Source organism: Phoca vitulina, unplaced genomic scaffold, assembly GCF_004348235.1.
Source record: "Phoca vitulina isolate PV1807 unplaced genomic scaffold, GSC_HSeal_1.0 scaffold2, whole genome shotgun sequence".
In the NCBI taxonomy this organism is placed as follows: domain Eukaryota; kingdom Metazoa; phylum Chordata; class Mammalia; order Carnivora; family Phocidae; genus Phoca; species Phoca vitulina.
In genome coordinates, this window is record NW_022589705.1 from 66,597,022 (window position 1) to 66,613,285 (window position 16,264).

Here is a 16,264-nt window from a genome sequence, read left to right on the forward strand (position 1 = left end):
TCTTAAAAAAAAAAAAAGGATCTGAGATGATCCATGGATGCTGTGGGCACACAGAGCAGGAATATCCTCAAATCCACCCATAACCCAAACTTTCACATCTGTCTTCAACCCCAATCTGTCTCTAGGACTCCTGAGCACGGGCACCTCAAACACAGCATGTCCCAAACCAGACTTAACTAACCCAACTCCTTTTCTTGTATTCTCTTCCTACATAATGGCACGCCATTCACCCAGTTTCCCAAGCCAGAAACATGAGAGTCATTCTGTGGGGTAGAAGTGGAGATGGTAGTTGGATTAATAGGTATGGAACTCAGATTCCAGAGAGAAATGTGGGCAGGAGTACACAACTGAGAACCCTTCACCTGGAGTAGTGTTGACATCATGACGATGGATTAGGTCAACGAGGGAGAGGGATGTGGATGGAGTCCCAAGAAATATCCACATTTCAGGGATGGCTGAAGAAAATGAGGAAAAGACAGAAAGAAAGGAGAAAACCAAGAGAATTGGTATCCCAGAAACCAAGGGAAGAGTGGGTAGTTTTTTGTTTTTGTGATGACCTATATGTGCTTTTTTCTTCTTCTTTTTCTTTCTTTCTTCTTATTGAAGTTTAATTGACATATAACATTATGTTAGTTTCAGGGAAGAGTTTTTTGAGAAGTGGTAATGGTTGACAAGTGCCTCTGAGAGGTCATGTGTAATGACCAAGGATGTAGTCACTGGGTTTTGCAATTAGAACAACAGCAGTAACCTTGGCAAGACCTGCATGAGTGAAGGGGACAGAAGTCAGACTGCAGTGGGCGGAGGAGAAAAGGGAGGTGAAGAAGCGTAGACAGGGAAAGTCAATAACCTTTTCAAGAAGCTTCCCCATGAAGGGTAGGAACTAGGTGGAATATTGGTTTGAGATGGGGATTTAATCTAATTTCTTAAGGTAGAAGAGATTTGAGCATATGTAAATGTTGATGAAAAAGCTGGTAAGGAGGCAAAAGTGAAGGCCATCAGAGAGGAAGAATAAAGTCCTTGAGGACAGAGAGGATTAACCCCAGACAGTAGGAATATCCACACCAAATCTGATGGGAGCGTAAGAGGTTAGGGGTGAGAATGAGGATACATGTGTAGGTCGGGAAGACAGAAGTGGGAGGGAGTTCTTGACTTTTTGGACGCTACTCTGATCACCAGATTTCCTGATCTACAATTTTAGGGAGACTCAAGAGAAGAGCTCTCCCAATAATCTCCGTTCCTTTTCTCCTTTGAAGATTGCCCAATTTATTTCTGTTCGGCAAAGGATACATGAGCCTAAGCCAGGTGGTCAAGCGTACCAGGAACAAGCTGGCTCCCTGGGAAAACTCCTGCTCCAGTTCAGGAGAGGTCTTGCCTTGGTTGGTCTTGATGAAATTGTCAAGGATGTGACTCCTTGCGACTTTGCCACCGTTGTCCCAATCCTGTAAAAAACTCAAGAGCCGGCTAATTGCTGCCTGCTCCTTTATGGAAGTCATGGTCAGTCAGTCCTGAAGTTGGCTACAGAGGGAGGGAAAACAGACAGGTTACCAAAATATTTAGAACTATGCAAGTCCTGTAGGTTACTCTATGGGTTTTGCTTTTCCAGCAATCGGCTGGAAGCAGGGTGAGCCTCTGTCACCCATGCAGATGTTGTGACATTCAAAATACACCTCTTGAACAGATCATCTCCTACTTGAACAGGGAGGATTTAGCTGTGTTGTAATGGCGTGAAGACTATCAAGGTGGTAAATGTCGACTTCATGTTTAAGAGCTAACGTTTTAGCTCCTTGGATCCCCTGCTGCCAGCAACTAAAGGACCAGCTGAGATGAAGGTGCTTGCTAAAAACCTGGGTGCCTTTCACCCCTCACTTCACACAGGGCCAGAAATGTGGGGGTCTTTAGAGACCTGGCCCTTCTCATACCAATCAGCTAAGGAAAAATGCTCCTTAACCTTGTACCTTGGGCTTTTATACTAACTCTCTTAAAAACAACTTTAAAAAAAAGTTAGTAGGAAGAAAAAGTTTCCATTCTGTAGTTGGATTAATGGGCTGTGGTTTGTAGGAGTCTGTGTCCTTGGGAGAGTGTTTTCAGTGGGGGAGGGAAGGTTTAAAATAAACCCGTTTTCCAAAAATAGTTGTGATTGAAAGTGTTATTATCCATAACAAATGTTAGTGCTGATGGGAGAGAGGCATGTGTGATTCTTTTGTCTAACAGACAAGTGAAAGTCATATTTCACATTATCATGGGGTTTTCTGTGATTTACAGAATATTTGTGAAACATTACTTGCAGGGACCATGATTGATATGGAGAGAACAGCTTGTGTGTAGGGGAGATGTGTATTTCACGAAGACTGTTCAACATGAAATTTACAGTCCCATAAAGTGCTTCTACATCTTCGCCAGAGATCTAGTTAAAAGGACTTTACAGTCTGAAACATCCTAAAATTGATTCTAAATTAACGTTTCCTCACATGTATTTGAGATATTGATGGGGCCCAGCTAACAGAATTTTATTAGGAAGCAATAATCTGAGGCACACGGAGACAGACATACATACACACCAACCTCCACTACTCCCCAGAGGACACTGGATATGTGCTCCCGGGAAGGGCGTCCACGGAGCCTCGGGGATGGAGACAACCACAAAATCCTGTCAGCCTTAACAGCCAGGTGAATGACTGTGGATCAACCTAAACACAAAAATGACCAAAATCCCTCATAGGATCAGACATCAATCACTGTGAATGACAATGACATTATAGCCCTAAGTCTGAGAATAATTTTCAGAGGCCGTGGCCACCTTCAACAGCCAAACCGGCCTCAAGAAAATGGGGATGAGTGGCTGTTCTGGACCCAAGGGAAGAGGAGTTGAAACACCACAGTTAGCTTTATAAGGCAGGAACGCACCCTGTGCCCACCCAGCTGTCCCCACCCTCAACAACCCCCCCACCCCCGCCGCTGCTGTGGGTGGACCCTTTCTAGGATCAAAATTTAAAGTGCCATCAGAGGGGCGCCTGGGTGGCTCAGTCATTAAACGTCTGCCTTCAGCTCAGGTCATGATCCCAGGGTCCTGGGATCAAGCCCCACATTGGGCTCCCTACTCCGCGGGGAGCCTGCTTCTCCCTCTCTTACTCCCCCTGCTTGTATTCCCTCTCTCGCTGTGTCTCTCTCTGTCAAATAAATAAAACCTTTAAAAAAAAAGTGCCATCAGAGATGTGCCCAGCAATGCTAGGACATGGAGGGTGGGAAACTTCCAGCTGGGCGCTCCCCATTATGGCCCTGAGGTTTCCTTGGATCTTCCCTATCTTACTCTTTTCTTAATGGAAAAGGAAACCACAGATGGCAGCGTTAGAAGTCACAGTGATGCAGCTGACCATGCAGTGCAGGCCCGTCACGTGGCACTGTGTGAGGTGCTGTGGGAGATGGGGGGATGAGGCACTGCCTGGGCCCTGGAGGAGCCCCCGATCTTGTGGTACAGGGGAAGAACATGAGATCTGGAGTCAGACTGGGAGCCAAGGAGAGAGGCCTCAGAAGAAACCAATCCTGCAACCCCTTGATCTCAGACAGCTTGATCAGAACCTCCAGACCCCGAGATAACCAGTTTCTGTTGTTTAAGCCCCACTCCCCCCGAGCTTGTTGTGCTTTGTTGGCAGCCCCAGCAAACTCAGACATTACCCTTACTTAACCTGTTTTAGGCAGTATTTCTTACTCTGGCACTTGAGGAATTAGCTTCTTGTACCAGGCGCACTTCCATTTTTTTCTCCCCTTATCCTCACAATATAGTTTTCCACAATTTATAGTTAAATCAATAGTTAGTCTTTACATTATTGACCAGGTAGACAAACACTGTTCACTCAAGCTGTAAACTACTATTACATTTTCTTTCTCTTACAAGTTGGGTTTTACCTGGGTGAATCATTGTTTCTTTTTTCAATTGTTTAGATTTCTGAGTACCTAGAGCTATTTTCTTCCAAATGTTCCAAACACATAGCAATTTTTCCAAATGTTCAACCCCTAACTGATCAGTTCCATCTTTTGCCTGGTGACGTCTTTCCCACAGACTTGGTCTTTCTGCTCCAGCTGGGACTGGTTCCTTACTAAGCCTAGCACACAAATGTCCTGAGATTTCCTTTTGCCAGTTTTCTCTGCTGACTGTCCCATTTCCTGGACCTAGCTCTTCCTCCTTTTTGGTTTGCTCTCTTGTTTTGTTGAAGCACATTCCTCAGTAGTTTCCTAAGAAATGAAAATTACTTTTTTGTGTGTATCCTTGAAAGTCTCAAAGTGTGTTGACCTTGTGTTATATCAGTTGGGTATATAATTCCATGTTAGGAATAAACTTCCCTCAGATTGAGCCTCCCCAGTGTTGCTGGTTGAGAAGTTCGATGTCATTCTGATTTGTGTGCCGTGGACTGTGGCTTGTTTTTTCATTCTTGATGCTTTAAACACTTTTCTGAAACAGTAGGATGGTACATCTTGTTGCAGGTCTTTTTCACTTAGTATTCTAGGCCCTCGGTGGGCTCTTTTGATCAGGTGCTGTGTCCTTTGGGTTTTGGAAATTTCTTTATCAGGCAATGACTAGTCTTTTCATTGAAGGACACGTAAATGTCAGTCAATGGAGGGCTTTTCCTGCCTCCTGGGGGTCTTCTGGACTTCTCTACTTTCCGGGGGTGTTGTGTGGTGAGAGGGTGGGGGGTGCTAGATGCCTGGCATCTGGCATCCTGGGAGTGGAGGTGGGAGAGGGGCTGGGGCAGTGTGTAGGCTTTCCCACCATCACTCAGTTTTCTACCCTATCTCTCATTCCTGCCCTTCAAACTATGCCTGAGGTCTCTGAGTATGAAGGCCTCCAGAACTCCATTTCCTTTCTCCTTATGCAGCACGAGAGTTTAGAGTGGGCATGTGGCTTTTGAGAAAGGAGCTCTGGGATGGGGGCAAAGTGCTCTGCATACAGACTTCAGCCAGTCCCCCTGTGTTTAGCCCCTTACCTCATGTCTAAAGGTACTAAGCTTTTTAGAGGTTAAACTGGGTGAACTGACTTGCTTCTTGTTGGTAATCTCCCCTTTGGCACTAAGTTTGTAATTTCTTAGGATGTTTCAAGCCAGGTAACATTCTCCTACCTGCCTTCTACCTTCCAAACATTTGTCCAGCTTTCATCTGCTGTTGCCTCCTTCCCTGAACGTTTGTGACTTAATACCTTTCTATATTTCTTTTTTTTTTTAAAAGATTTATTTATTTGAGAGAGAGAGAGTACAAGTGGGGAGAGGGGAGAGGGAGAAGCAGGATTCTGGGATCATGACCTGAGCCAAAGGCAGACGCTTAACCGACTGAGATACCCAGGTACCCCTATATTTCTTTATTTTTCTAAGGTTTTATTTATGTTTTAGAGGGGAAGAGGGGCAGAGAGGGAGAGAGAAACTTAAGTCCAACATGGGGCTCAATCTCACGACCCTGAGATCACGACCTGAGCAGAAACCAAGAGTTGGAGGCTTAACTAACTGAGCCACCCAGGTGCCCCACCTTTCTATATTTCTTTAATGTTATGTCAGGGAGGTTTGGAGAGGTAGGGGAGATAAGGACTACAGTTATGTTTAATCAAGAGTCTCCAGCCACTTATTTATTTTTATCTTAACTTTTCTTCAAAATAATAAAAAATTTAAAAATTTTTATTTTATTTAAATTCAATTAATTAACGTATATTGTATTATTAGTTTCAGAGGAGAGTTCAGTGATTCATCAGTTGTATATAGAAACCCAGTGCTCATTACATCACATGCTCTCCTTAATGCCCACACCCAATTGCTCCATCTCCCAACCCCCCTCCCCTCCAGCAACCCTCAGTTTGTTTCCTACAGTTAAAAGTCTCTTATGGTTTGTCTCCCTCTCTGATTTTGTCTTGTTTTATTTTTCCTTCCCTTCCCCTATGCTCCTGTTTTGTTTTTTAAATTCTACATATAAGTGAAATCATATAATTGTCTTTCTCTGATTGACTTATTTCGCTTAGCATAATACCCTCTAGTTCCATCCACGTTGTTGCAAATGGCAAGATTTCATTTTTTTGACTGCTGAGTAATATTCCATTGTATATATATATACCACATCTTCTTTATCCATTCATCTGTCGATGGACATCTGGGCTCTTTCCATAGTTTGGCTATTGTGGACATTGCTGCTATAAACATTGGGGATGCAGGTGCCCCTTCGGATCACTACATTTATAACTTTGGGGTAAATACCTAGTAGTTTAATAGCCGGGTTGTAAGGTAGCTCTATTTTTAACTTTTTGAGGAACCTCCATACTGTTTTCCAGAGTGGCTGTACCAGCTTGCATTCCCACCAAGAACGTAAGAGGGTTCCCCTTTCTCCACATCCTTACCAACATCTGTTGTTTCCTGACTTGTCAGTTTTAGCCACTCTGATCGACTGGTGTGAGGTGGTATCTCATTGTGGTTTTGATTTGTATTTCCCTGATAAGTGATGTTGAACATTTTTTCATGTGTCTGTTGGCCATTTGTATGTCTTCTTTAGAGAAATGTCTGTTTATGTCTTTTGCCCATTTCTTGACTGGATTATCTGTTCTTTGGGTGTTGAATTTGGTACGTTCTTTATAGATTTTGGATACTAGCCCTTTATCTGACGAGACATTTGCAAATATCTTCTCCCATTCTGTCGGTTGTCTTTTGGTTTTGTCAACTGTTTCCTTTGTTGTGCAAAAGCTTTTTATCTTGATGAAGTCCCAATAGTTCATTTTTGCCTTTGTTTCCCTTGCTTTTGGAGATGTGTCTAGTAAGAAGTTGCTACCGCTGAGGTCAAAGAGGTTGCTGCCTGTGTTCTCCTCTAGGATTTTGATGGATTCCTGTCTCACATTTAGGTTTTTCATCCACAAAATAAGACCTGATGAGGATTACAAACCAACCCCCACCAAAAAAAAGCCCCAAAACCAAACAACCAGTAAGTACAATTTTAAAAAGAATGAAGAAGAAGAAAACAGTGGGAAAATGAGAGAAATGTACCAATTTCAGGAGGGAGTTGCTGGGATAAATTCTGTATCTGAGCTTCTTCTTGACAACCAAATATGAGGGGATACATTCTGTGTCTTTCATGGTGCAGGGAGGAGAGATGGAATGATGGCAGGAAGAAGAAACTAACATTTTTTAGTGTTTATAAGAGCTAGTCACATAGAATATATTTTATGGACATTATTTGTTTTAATCTTCTTAAGTTCCTGAGGAGGTAGTTATTATTATCCCCAGTTTTCAGATATAAAAACTAAGGTTTAGAGAGGTTTGCTCATTTATTGAAGGTCTCACAGCTAAACAAGGGTGGAAACAGAAACTACTCTCAGATTGTGTAAAACTCCAGAGTCCAGGTTCTCGCCATTAAACCCAAAGCACTGCTTCTACTCTCCCCTGTGTTCCAAAATGTCACCAATAACCTCTTGTCAAATTCTGTGGCTAACTTGCAGTCCCATCTTGCTTGGCCTCTGATGGATTGTGGATGACTCTCTGAACATTTCTTTCCTGACCTCACTCTCTCCCGGTTCTGCCCCTCACTGGATCCTCCTCAGACTCCTTTGTAGCTCTGTTCTGTTCTCAGTTGTCTTCTCACGCTTTGTAATCTCCTTCACTCCCATCACTTTGTATTACAGTGTAGGCTTTGGGACTCCAAACCCATGTTGTCAGCCTGGGCCTTCCTCCTGAGGTCCAGATGCCTCTATCTAAAGGACTCGTGCAAGTCTTCATCCTTACATTTCACACTCTCTTCAAATCCTAAGTCCCTAGGGTCACCTGGGTGGCTCAGTTGGTTAAACGTCCCACTCTTGATTTCGGCTCAGGTCATGATCTCAGGATCCTGGGATCAAGCCCTGCGTTGCGCTCTGTGCTCAGTGGAGAGTCTGCTGGAGATTCTCTCTCTCCTTCTGCCTCTGCCCCCCCCCCCCATATTTGTGCACGCATATGTGTGTGTTCTCAAATAAATAAATCTTTAAAAAATGCAAATTTGACAGATTTCCCTGCTTCAAACTCTTCAATTGTTCCTCATTACCCTCAAGATAGAGTTTCAAACATCTCAGCCCAGAGAACTTGTTTAAATTCTGCCACAACTGAAATCTGACCTCCCCCCCCCCCCCCCCCCGCCCCTTGTCACTGCTTCTAATGGGAATTAGAGGAGGCTGCCACCTTTCCCAGGTTTCACAAACCGGTTTCTAAATTCCCCATAGCAAATCACTTCTTTTCCTCTAGCTCAAGCTTCCTGTCCTTCTCCCTCTGCTGTGCCTTGGTGCTTGTTTATGGGCCACTCCCTCAGGCTCACACTGGCTTGGGCACCTGTCTTCCTGTTCACCCAAGCACGGCTGGGCAGTGTCAACATCAACATGTTCCATCTTCCCAATGGGGGTGGCCAGCTTCGTCCCTGGCACATCACGGGTGCTCAGCAAGTGTCATTTAGACTCACATCTGACGCAGTGTGCTCATAATGAGCACTTTAATTTCCTTAACTCCACACAGTAATTAATTAAACAGATGTCCTGGGTGCTGACTCCTAGCCAAGCACTGCGAGTGGGACTGGTTAACATGACAAACATAGTCTTTGCCCTCAAAGTGCTTAGAGAGTGGTGGGTGGGGAAAAAGGCAACCTGGTGATTTTAATGAAAAGTGAAAAGTGCTCTGATGGGGTAAATCCCAGGATGTGTTGGAGCGGGTAGGAGAGGCACAAAATCTAGACTCCAATGACCTTGAACCTGCACTTCCAACCAACCCAGCATTCACACTCACGAGCTACATGCTAAATGTTGTGACTCGCCTGTGATGTCTGCAATCCCCAGCTCCTTACCCTCCATCTACTCTTGGGTTTAACAAAAAGCCATGAGGCAAGAATGTCCTCACAGTCCTCTTCGTTCTTCCCGTGTGATCTGTACTCACACCTGTCCTCCTGTCTTCCTTCCCCCCTCCCAGGGCTCCCTATCTGTCCATCCTGCCTCCTGAGGGCCCTCACTCCATCCAAAGCTCCCTTCTCTGTATCCTTAACTGCTCTCTTTATTTAGGCATTTTTCTTGTTAACATACTTAATTCTTGCCTAGCCTAAAACAAAAACAAGCAAAAAATGAAAACAAAACCCATTTACCTCAACCCCATGTCCCCCTCCAGTCACCTCTCTGGTTTTCTCACTTCATAGCAAAGCTTCTTAAAAACCTTCTACACACTCTTTCCTGTTCTCCCACTGACCATTCTCTTCTCAACCCGCTGCGATTTGGCTTGTCCCTCCCCTGCCACCCATCCCCCACACTCCATTCCCATCACTTCACCCAGCGTCCCTAACCTCCTCATTGCTCAGTTCAGTGAGGACAGTTTAGTCTTTTGCTCTCTTGTCCTTTTGCTGCCACAGCTAACACCACTGACCATTCCTCCTGCTCAGACTGCTTGCTTCCCTGAGGCCTCTGCACCATGACCTCTTCTCTTGGCCGGCCTGAGTCTCTGGCGCTGCCTCCCTCCACCCCATCGTGGGCCTCTAGTGCCTGTCGCATTGCAGGAAGGCCTCAGTAACCTCAAACACGATTAGGAGTCTCTCTGCCTGACGTCCAGTCTCACTGTCAGCAATTCCATTAAATGAAATTCAACAAATAGTGGCAGACAAGTGTGTCCCATCATTATGCTAGGCCTCTAGGAATACATGTGAAAAAGACACAGTTTGGGGGTGGCATGGAGCCCTCTAGATAAGCAACTTCAGTTTCAATACTGTGCTAAGTGTTATGATGGGGGTAAGCACAGGACACTTTGGGAATGTGAGCAAGGGACATCTAACCCAGCCAGGGCTGGGGTAATGGGGTAGTGGCTGTTCTGGAAGGCATTCCAGAAGAGATGCCACCCAGGCTGAATGGTGATCTATAGCCAGCCAGGTGAAGAGGTGATGGAATCGTCTTTCAGGTAGAGGAAATAAAGTATGCAAGGGCTTACAGATGAGAGATTGTAAGGCATATTTAAAGAATTGCAAGTGGGAGGCGGTACAGGTCTGTGGTTAGGAACCCACACACCACAGCTCCACAATCTCCCACCTCCCAGCTGTGTGACCTTATGCAAAGTACTTAACCTCTCTAGGCTTCAGTTCTCTTACCTGAGAAGAGGTGATGATACCTCACAGGGCCAACAGACAACCTCACATAAGGCTTAGCTCCTGTTTTCATGGCTGAGATTGTTCAGAACGGCTGGAGCACAGTCTGAGGGTAGAAATGGCCAGGGATAAAACTGTGACAACAGGCAGAGGCCAAAGAATGTGCGTGCTGTGCATGCTGTGCTTCTGGGTCTGCACTTGATCCCCAGGGCCATGTGAAGGTACCGAAGGGTTTTAAGTCAAGGGTGACATGAAGAGAGTTTGTTCTAGAAACATCCTCTTGACTGCAGTGTAGAAAGATGATAGTAAGGGGGCAAGACTGGAAGTGGGGCTCCAGTTAGGAGGCTGTTCCCCTAATCTGGGCAAAAGCTGCTGGTGATAGTAGGGCTGGAGAGAAGCAGAAATGCCACACATTTCTGGAGAAGGGAGAAGCAGGACCTGGGGACTGGCAGTGGAGGATGAAAGTGGGGAGGATTCAAGGATGCCCAGCTGACGGGGTTCCTACCTCACAGAGAAAATAGGGCCCATCAGGTGCACCTCCCTTCTCTACCCTACCAGGTCAGCACCCAGCCCTTCCACATACATGAGACTCTGCCCCTCCATCGTCCATCTTTCCATCTTTCTGACTTCCCTTAAACACCTGCTCAATCTTCACCAACCAAAATCAGTACATAAATAACGCCTTCCTTGACTGCCTTTCCCTCAAGCTTCTACCCTTCTGCCCTTCTTTTTTTTTTTAAAGATTTTATTTATTTATTTGACAGAGAGAGACACAGCATGAGAGAGAATATAAGCGGGGGGGTGGGGTGGGAGAGGGAGAAGCAGGCTCCCCGCTGAGCAGGGAGCCCGACGTGGGGCTCAATCCCAGGACCCTGGGATCATGACCTGAGCCGAAGGCAGACGCTTAACGACTGAGCCACCCAGGCGCCCCCTTCCTCCCTTCTTCACCACCACATTTCTCCCGCTGGCCTACGGGATAGTCTAAACACGGTGTGGCACGCAAGGCCCTTCAAACTTGGCCCCAGGCTAACCTCATCTCACTTCTCAACTTCCCAGGGCCCTTCCAGGGCCCTCTGCATCTGTGTTGCTCTGCCATCAAGAATGGCCAGCTTCCTTTTTGCCCTTTGGCTAATTCCCCAAGCCAACGAGGGGCTGTCGGTTCTGTGGCCCCACCTATGCCACCTCGTCCCCTACTCTGCGTAAAACATAACCCTCCCTCCCACTGGAGTGTGAGTTCCTCAAGGGCAGGGGTTGGTCTTCCCTATCTTTGTGTCCCCAGGGTCTGGCATAATGCCTGGCACAAAATAGGTGTTTAATAAATGCTTCCTGGGTGAATGGATGAAGGAATCAGCCAGTTCCTGTTTGGATGGTTATATCTGAATGTCCATGATATGTAGGTCCATAAAACTACCAACTTCCCAAAGCTGCCATGTGCAGAGTGGCAGAATCTCCATCCAAGAAGGCCAGTGCAAAGTCTATGAGGCATTTTACAGCTATGACAGGAAATAGCAATGTCAGCGACGGTGTCATCTCTGGACACTAAGGACAGGGATTCAGTGCCATGAACGGTCAGTTAAATTGTAATTGGAGTGAACTGTTCCTCTGCAAACCATAATGTTCTTTAGCTGCAGCCAAATGGCATTCAAGAAGGGGAGAGATTTTTTTGAAATGTCAAGGAAATTATTTCCAATTTGGTGCTCACAACCAGAGACTCTAATGATCAGTGGAAATGAGAAGCAAACAAATTAGCACTAATGGAAAATGGCTTTTGGAAAAGAGGATTTAATTTATAGTCAACTGATCATGGCATGCAGCATGCAGTAAAAGTCAGCCTCACCAGCTTGGTCATAAGAACTGGAGCACACATGGAATGCCAGAGAAAAATATACGTATGCCATCATGCTTATTGGAATCTCTCTGTAAGTGGCAGCCAATTAAAATAGTCATTATTTTACCTTGGAGAGAAAATGGTCTGAAAAATCAAAGCACATGAAATTAAAATCCGGATTAGGAACCATGGTCCAAATTGGTTTGTTTGTGGCCTTTTCACCTTGGCAAAGTCTTCTGCAGGGACGACAAACCTACTTTGTCTTCAGCCCAGAGTGGACTCTTTGTTTTTCACTTCCTCTCCATTTTTAGAGGTGATGAATAAATCTGGACTCATCCATAAATCATTTCTATAGCAGACAAATGGTTCTTCCTCATGCACGGAAACTAAAATCACAAAATCTCAAAAACCCCAGCTATTGTACTAAAGTCAAAAGTCCTTAGTGACAAGTGGGAAGAGGTATTAAAAACCAAAAGGTCACTTGGTCTTGTTTCTAAATAAAATTTCTCAGAGGGCTTTTTTCCCCTAAATCAAAGACACACTTCTCAAAGCAAGAAGCCTCCAGGGCACGGGCTGCCAGCCTGGCTCCCTGTCCCCAGATGGCCTCGGAGACAAGGCAGTCACTGTCCCCTCTTCCTGCAGGCTCCACCTGCAGAATGGGACAGAGGCCTTCTCTTTGGGCTCCATCCTCTCAGCTCCTCACTCTCAGCTCCCCATTTGGAAAGAGAGAGGGAGGGAGAAGAGAGACAGAGAAAGAAACATTCTCCTTCTGACCTCAGGCCCAGCCAGAGAGTGTCCTGGCCTTTAGTTCTACCTCAGGGCACATGTGCTACAATTGGTCACTTCCTTCTCAAAAATTCCCTTCCTTTCTGCTCCCCCCTCATACCTTCTTCACAGATCCTTCCTGACACCCATCACTTCCCTATAGCCTCTAGGTGCCCCATCTTTTCCTCACAGTTGCCTTTCCCTCCATCCTCTCCCCAGAGACCACCTTTCTCCCACCTTCCTCCTCCAAAGCCCTCTGCCTTCATCCTCTCCCCAGACATACCCTCACTCTCTACCAGACCCCACTTTTCCTCTCAGATCACTTCTGCCCCCAACTCCGCTCCACAGACCTGCCCTCATGCTCTCCCCCACAAAACGTTAACTGTCTAGGTCAACCATCATCTTTCTACACATGTTCTCCTCACCCCCGCACTGCTCTGTGCTTCACCTTCCCTGACCTGATTTCCTACCCCTCTTTCCTTCCTAGCCTTCTTACTCTGCCCTCAAAGGCCTTTGTTCCCAATCAGCAGTCTCCTCCACCCTTAGCTTCTCCGCAGCCGCTCTGCCTCCCCTCAGCCTGCCCCTGAAGCTGGCTCTACCCCAGGTGCCACTTCTGCAGAGCCCTCCCTGGTGGAGGCTGCTTATACTCTTATACCCCAAAGATCTCAGGATTGGCGGGGGGTGGGGGTGGGGGTGGGGCTACTGTCTGCTCACCAAAGCCCAGCCCAGTTCCTTATTCCACCTCTTTCCTGTAAAAACTCTTACTACTTTGAGGGTCATGCCACTCTGTTGTATTGACTATTACCCCTCCTCATATTCATATCATCGCCTACAGACTCCAGAACAATGTACTTAATTCATCCAGGACTTTGGTATCTAGCTCACAAGCATCCTTTTCCCTCCTCAAGTCCTGTCATCATCTAGGGGGGGCTGGCCATGTCAACATCTTGACTGTCTTCTGTATTTCACTCCAGCCACCCATTCCCATGGCTACACCCTGGACCTTGTCATCACCTGGAACTACTCAAAGCTTCATTATTCCACTTTCTGATCACACCTCTCTCATTCAAGTCTTTCCAAGATATATGTTCTCTAACTTCACTGGGTGGGATCCCCAGTCCATAACACTTTTACACCCTCTTAGGCAGTTTAGGTTCTAAGCTCCATCATCTCAACCTTTTGCCAGGATCATCCACTTCCTTGTCCTCTGTCCTTCCGTTTCATCTGCCTGATGAAACACAAACCTGTATAGATTCAGCTAAGCTCTCTGACCCACCACTAGATGCCTGAATACTGCTGAGGGAAAAATACCTCCCGCACAAACACGCAGATCGCTGCTGCTACAGTGAATGGTCACCAACCTCATAACTGCCCAGAAATCTGTACGCTGCCTGTCATCCTGCTCCCATTCTTCACTCACTGAGCCTAGTTCAATCCTCCTCTGCTCTTCTCAGACCTTGCACACCATCTCCAATCCCACTCTCACTGGCTGACATCATGCCCACATTTCACAGAGAAAACAGAAACCACCAAACAAGAATTTCCTCAACTTCCTGCCACCAAACCTACTAATATACAGATCTCACATGCTTCCTTGTTGTCACAATGCAAGTGTCCCTCCACTTTTCTAGGTGAATTTCTCCACCAATGCTTTGGATCCCTGACCTTATTCCTTTTCCAGGGGTGCTACTCTGTTATTTCCTTTTCTCTGTCATTTTATCTTTTTTCCTTTTGCTGGGTCCATGCCAACAGCACTTCTCTCATCTGAATAAAAACCTTTGTCTCCTTCCAGCTATTGCCTTCTTTTTTCTCAGAAAGAGCCAAACATCTCGAAAGTGTATCGTACAGTCTTCACTTCCTCACCTTCCACCTGCTTCTCAACTCACTGTAATTTGACCTCTGTTCCCATCGCTCCACCGAAACTGCGTTTGCAAAGGTCACCAACAACGTCCTCGTTTTTAAAGCCACTGGATTTTTTTCAGACCTTATTCTACTTGATTAGTCATCAGCCTTCAACACTTTCGTGCCGTGGCTTCTGAAACACCACATTCTACCACTGACTATCTTACCATTCTGGACACTTCATCTCAATTAACTTTGCAGGTTCATCCTCCTTTGCAGACCCTCAGACTTGGGGACTTCTCAGGGCTCTGTCCTAGGCCTTCTTCTCTTCTTACTCCTATTTATACTCTCTGGAAAGCCCAACAAATCCATCCACTGGTGTGGCTGATGTATGTAAGGCACTACAGACCACTGCATTTTTATTTCCAGTTTAGGCTTATCTTGCAAGCTCCAGTCAGGCATATTCCAACCTCCTGGACACTTCCACCTGGATGTCCCACTGGCATCTCAAACTCATCGGAGCCAGAACTTACCCTCTCCTAAAAACCCTGCTACCTCTTCTTTCTGTTTGCTCAAGCCAGGAATTTAGAAGTCATTCTTCATTTCTCCTACTTGCCCTACCAGGCATCAAGTCCAGTTCTTTTTAGCTCACAAGTATCTAAGGAATACATCCCCTCCTCTTCATTCCTGCTATTTCTCCATTCTTTAGGCCACCATAACCTTTCCCCATTACTGAAACAACTTCTTAACTAGTCTCCCTCCTTCTCCCAAACCCCAATCCATTCTCTGCATTGATCTTTCTAAAATGCAAATCTGATCTTTATTCCTTTGCATAAAGCCCTTCAATGACTCCCCACTGTCCTCAGGATAAAGTCTGAGCTCTTGCGCTCATAGGTATAAAACACACTGGAAAATTTTTACCATCTACCTATACAAGCTCAAAGTGAGTGTGACATCAAAGACCCTCTAGGGTCTGGGCCTAACTTTTCTTCCACGTTTACTCTCACATTAGTATCTCCTCTGGCCCGAAGACACTCAAAATTTCTGGCACTCATCCCTCAGTTTCCCCTCGTTGAGCTCCTGCAAGGAGTCCTTTGTCCTCCATATCCCCATAAGTCTTTCAAGGCCCAGCTCAAGACACATCCCCATTGTCATAAATGCAACCCTTCAACACTTTCTGAGCCCCTAAAATGCTTAGGGCCTATTCTTTTGTAGTATTTATCCCTCGCACAGAATTAGAGTTGGTTAATGCATGGTTTCTCTCCCTCTCCTTTTAAGACTTATGGAATTCATGGCCAAAAGCTTAATCTTCACTAGCTCTCACCTACATAATAGGTGCTTAGTAAATATTTGTTAAATACATGGATAAATGCAAGAAAACTGTACTCTCTAGCCCCTTTGTGTCCCCCACGAACAGAACATTCTCTAGAGTCTTCCCCTGAAGACACCATTCCCTTGCCTACCACTCACCCCACCAGCCAAGAATATGCCTCAACCCACTGGATGGAGGATGGGCTGGCACGCGTCCCCTAGGCCGTTTGGTACGTTTTTCTACCTCCAGCCCTCGGAGCGGCGTCTGGTAAAGGATGGTAGAGGTAGGAGATGATGTAAATCAAAGGGCACTGCCGTCCACCCCGTAGGATAAGACACGGTGCGGAAGGTAGACCTTCCCATTTCCAGAATACCGCAAATCTCCCGCAGACCCTCTTACCTACACGGGAGGGTGGGGACTCT

The 16,264-nt window shown here is 45.9% G+C and overlaps 1 protein-coding gene across 2 annotated transcripts in view; it reads right to left on the reverse strand.

The window, feature by feature from the left end:
- Positions 1-16,235, reverse strand: part of ARMH1 (armadillo like helical domain containing 1) — a 49,267-nt gene extending 33,032 nt beyond the window's left edge. For both annotated transcript variants that reach the window (XM_032430454.1, XM_032430460.1), the window contains exons 1-3: positions 16,001-16,235; positions 2,563-2,687; positions 1,288-1,515 (exon numbers count right to left, since the gene is read on the reverse strand). In XM_032430454.1, coding sequence (XP_032286345.1) covers positions 1,288-1,493 — 206 coding nt within the window. In that variant the 5' untranslated portion in view covers positions 1,494-1,515; positions 2,563-2,687; positions 16,001-16,235. The remainder of the gene's footprint in view (positions 1-1,287; positions 1,516-2,562; positions 2,688-16,000) is intronic.
- Positions 16,236-16,264: the final 29 nt, after the last annotated feature.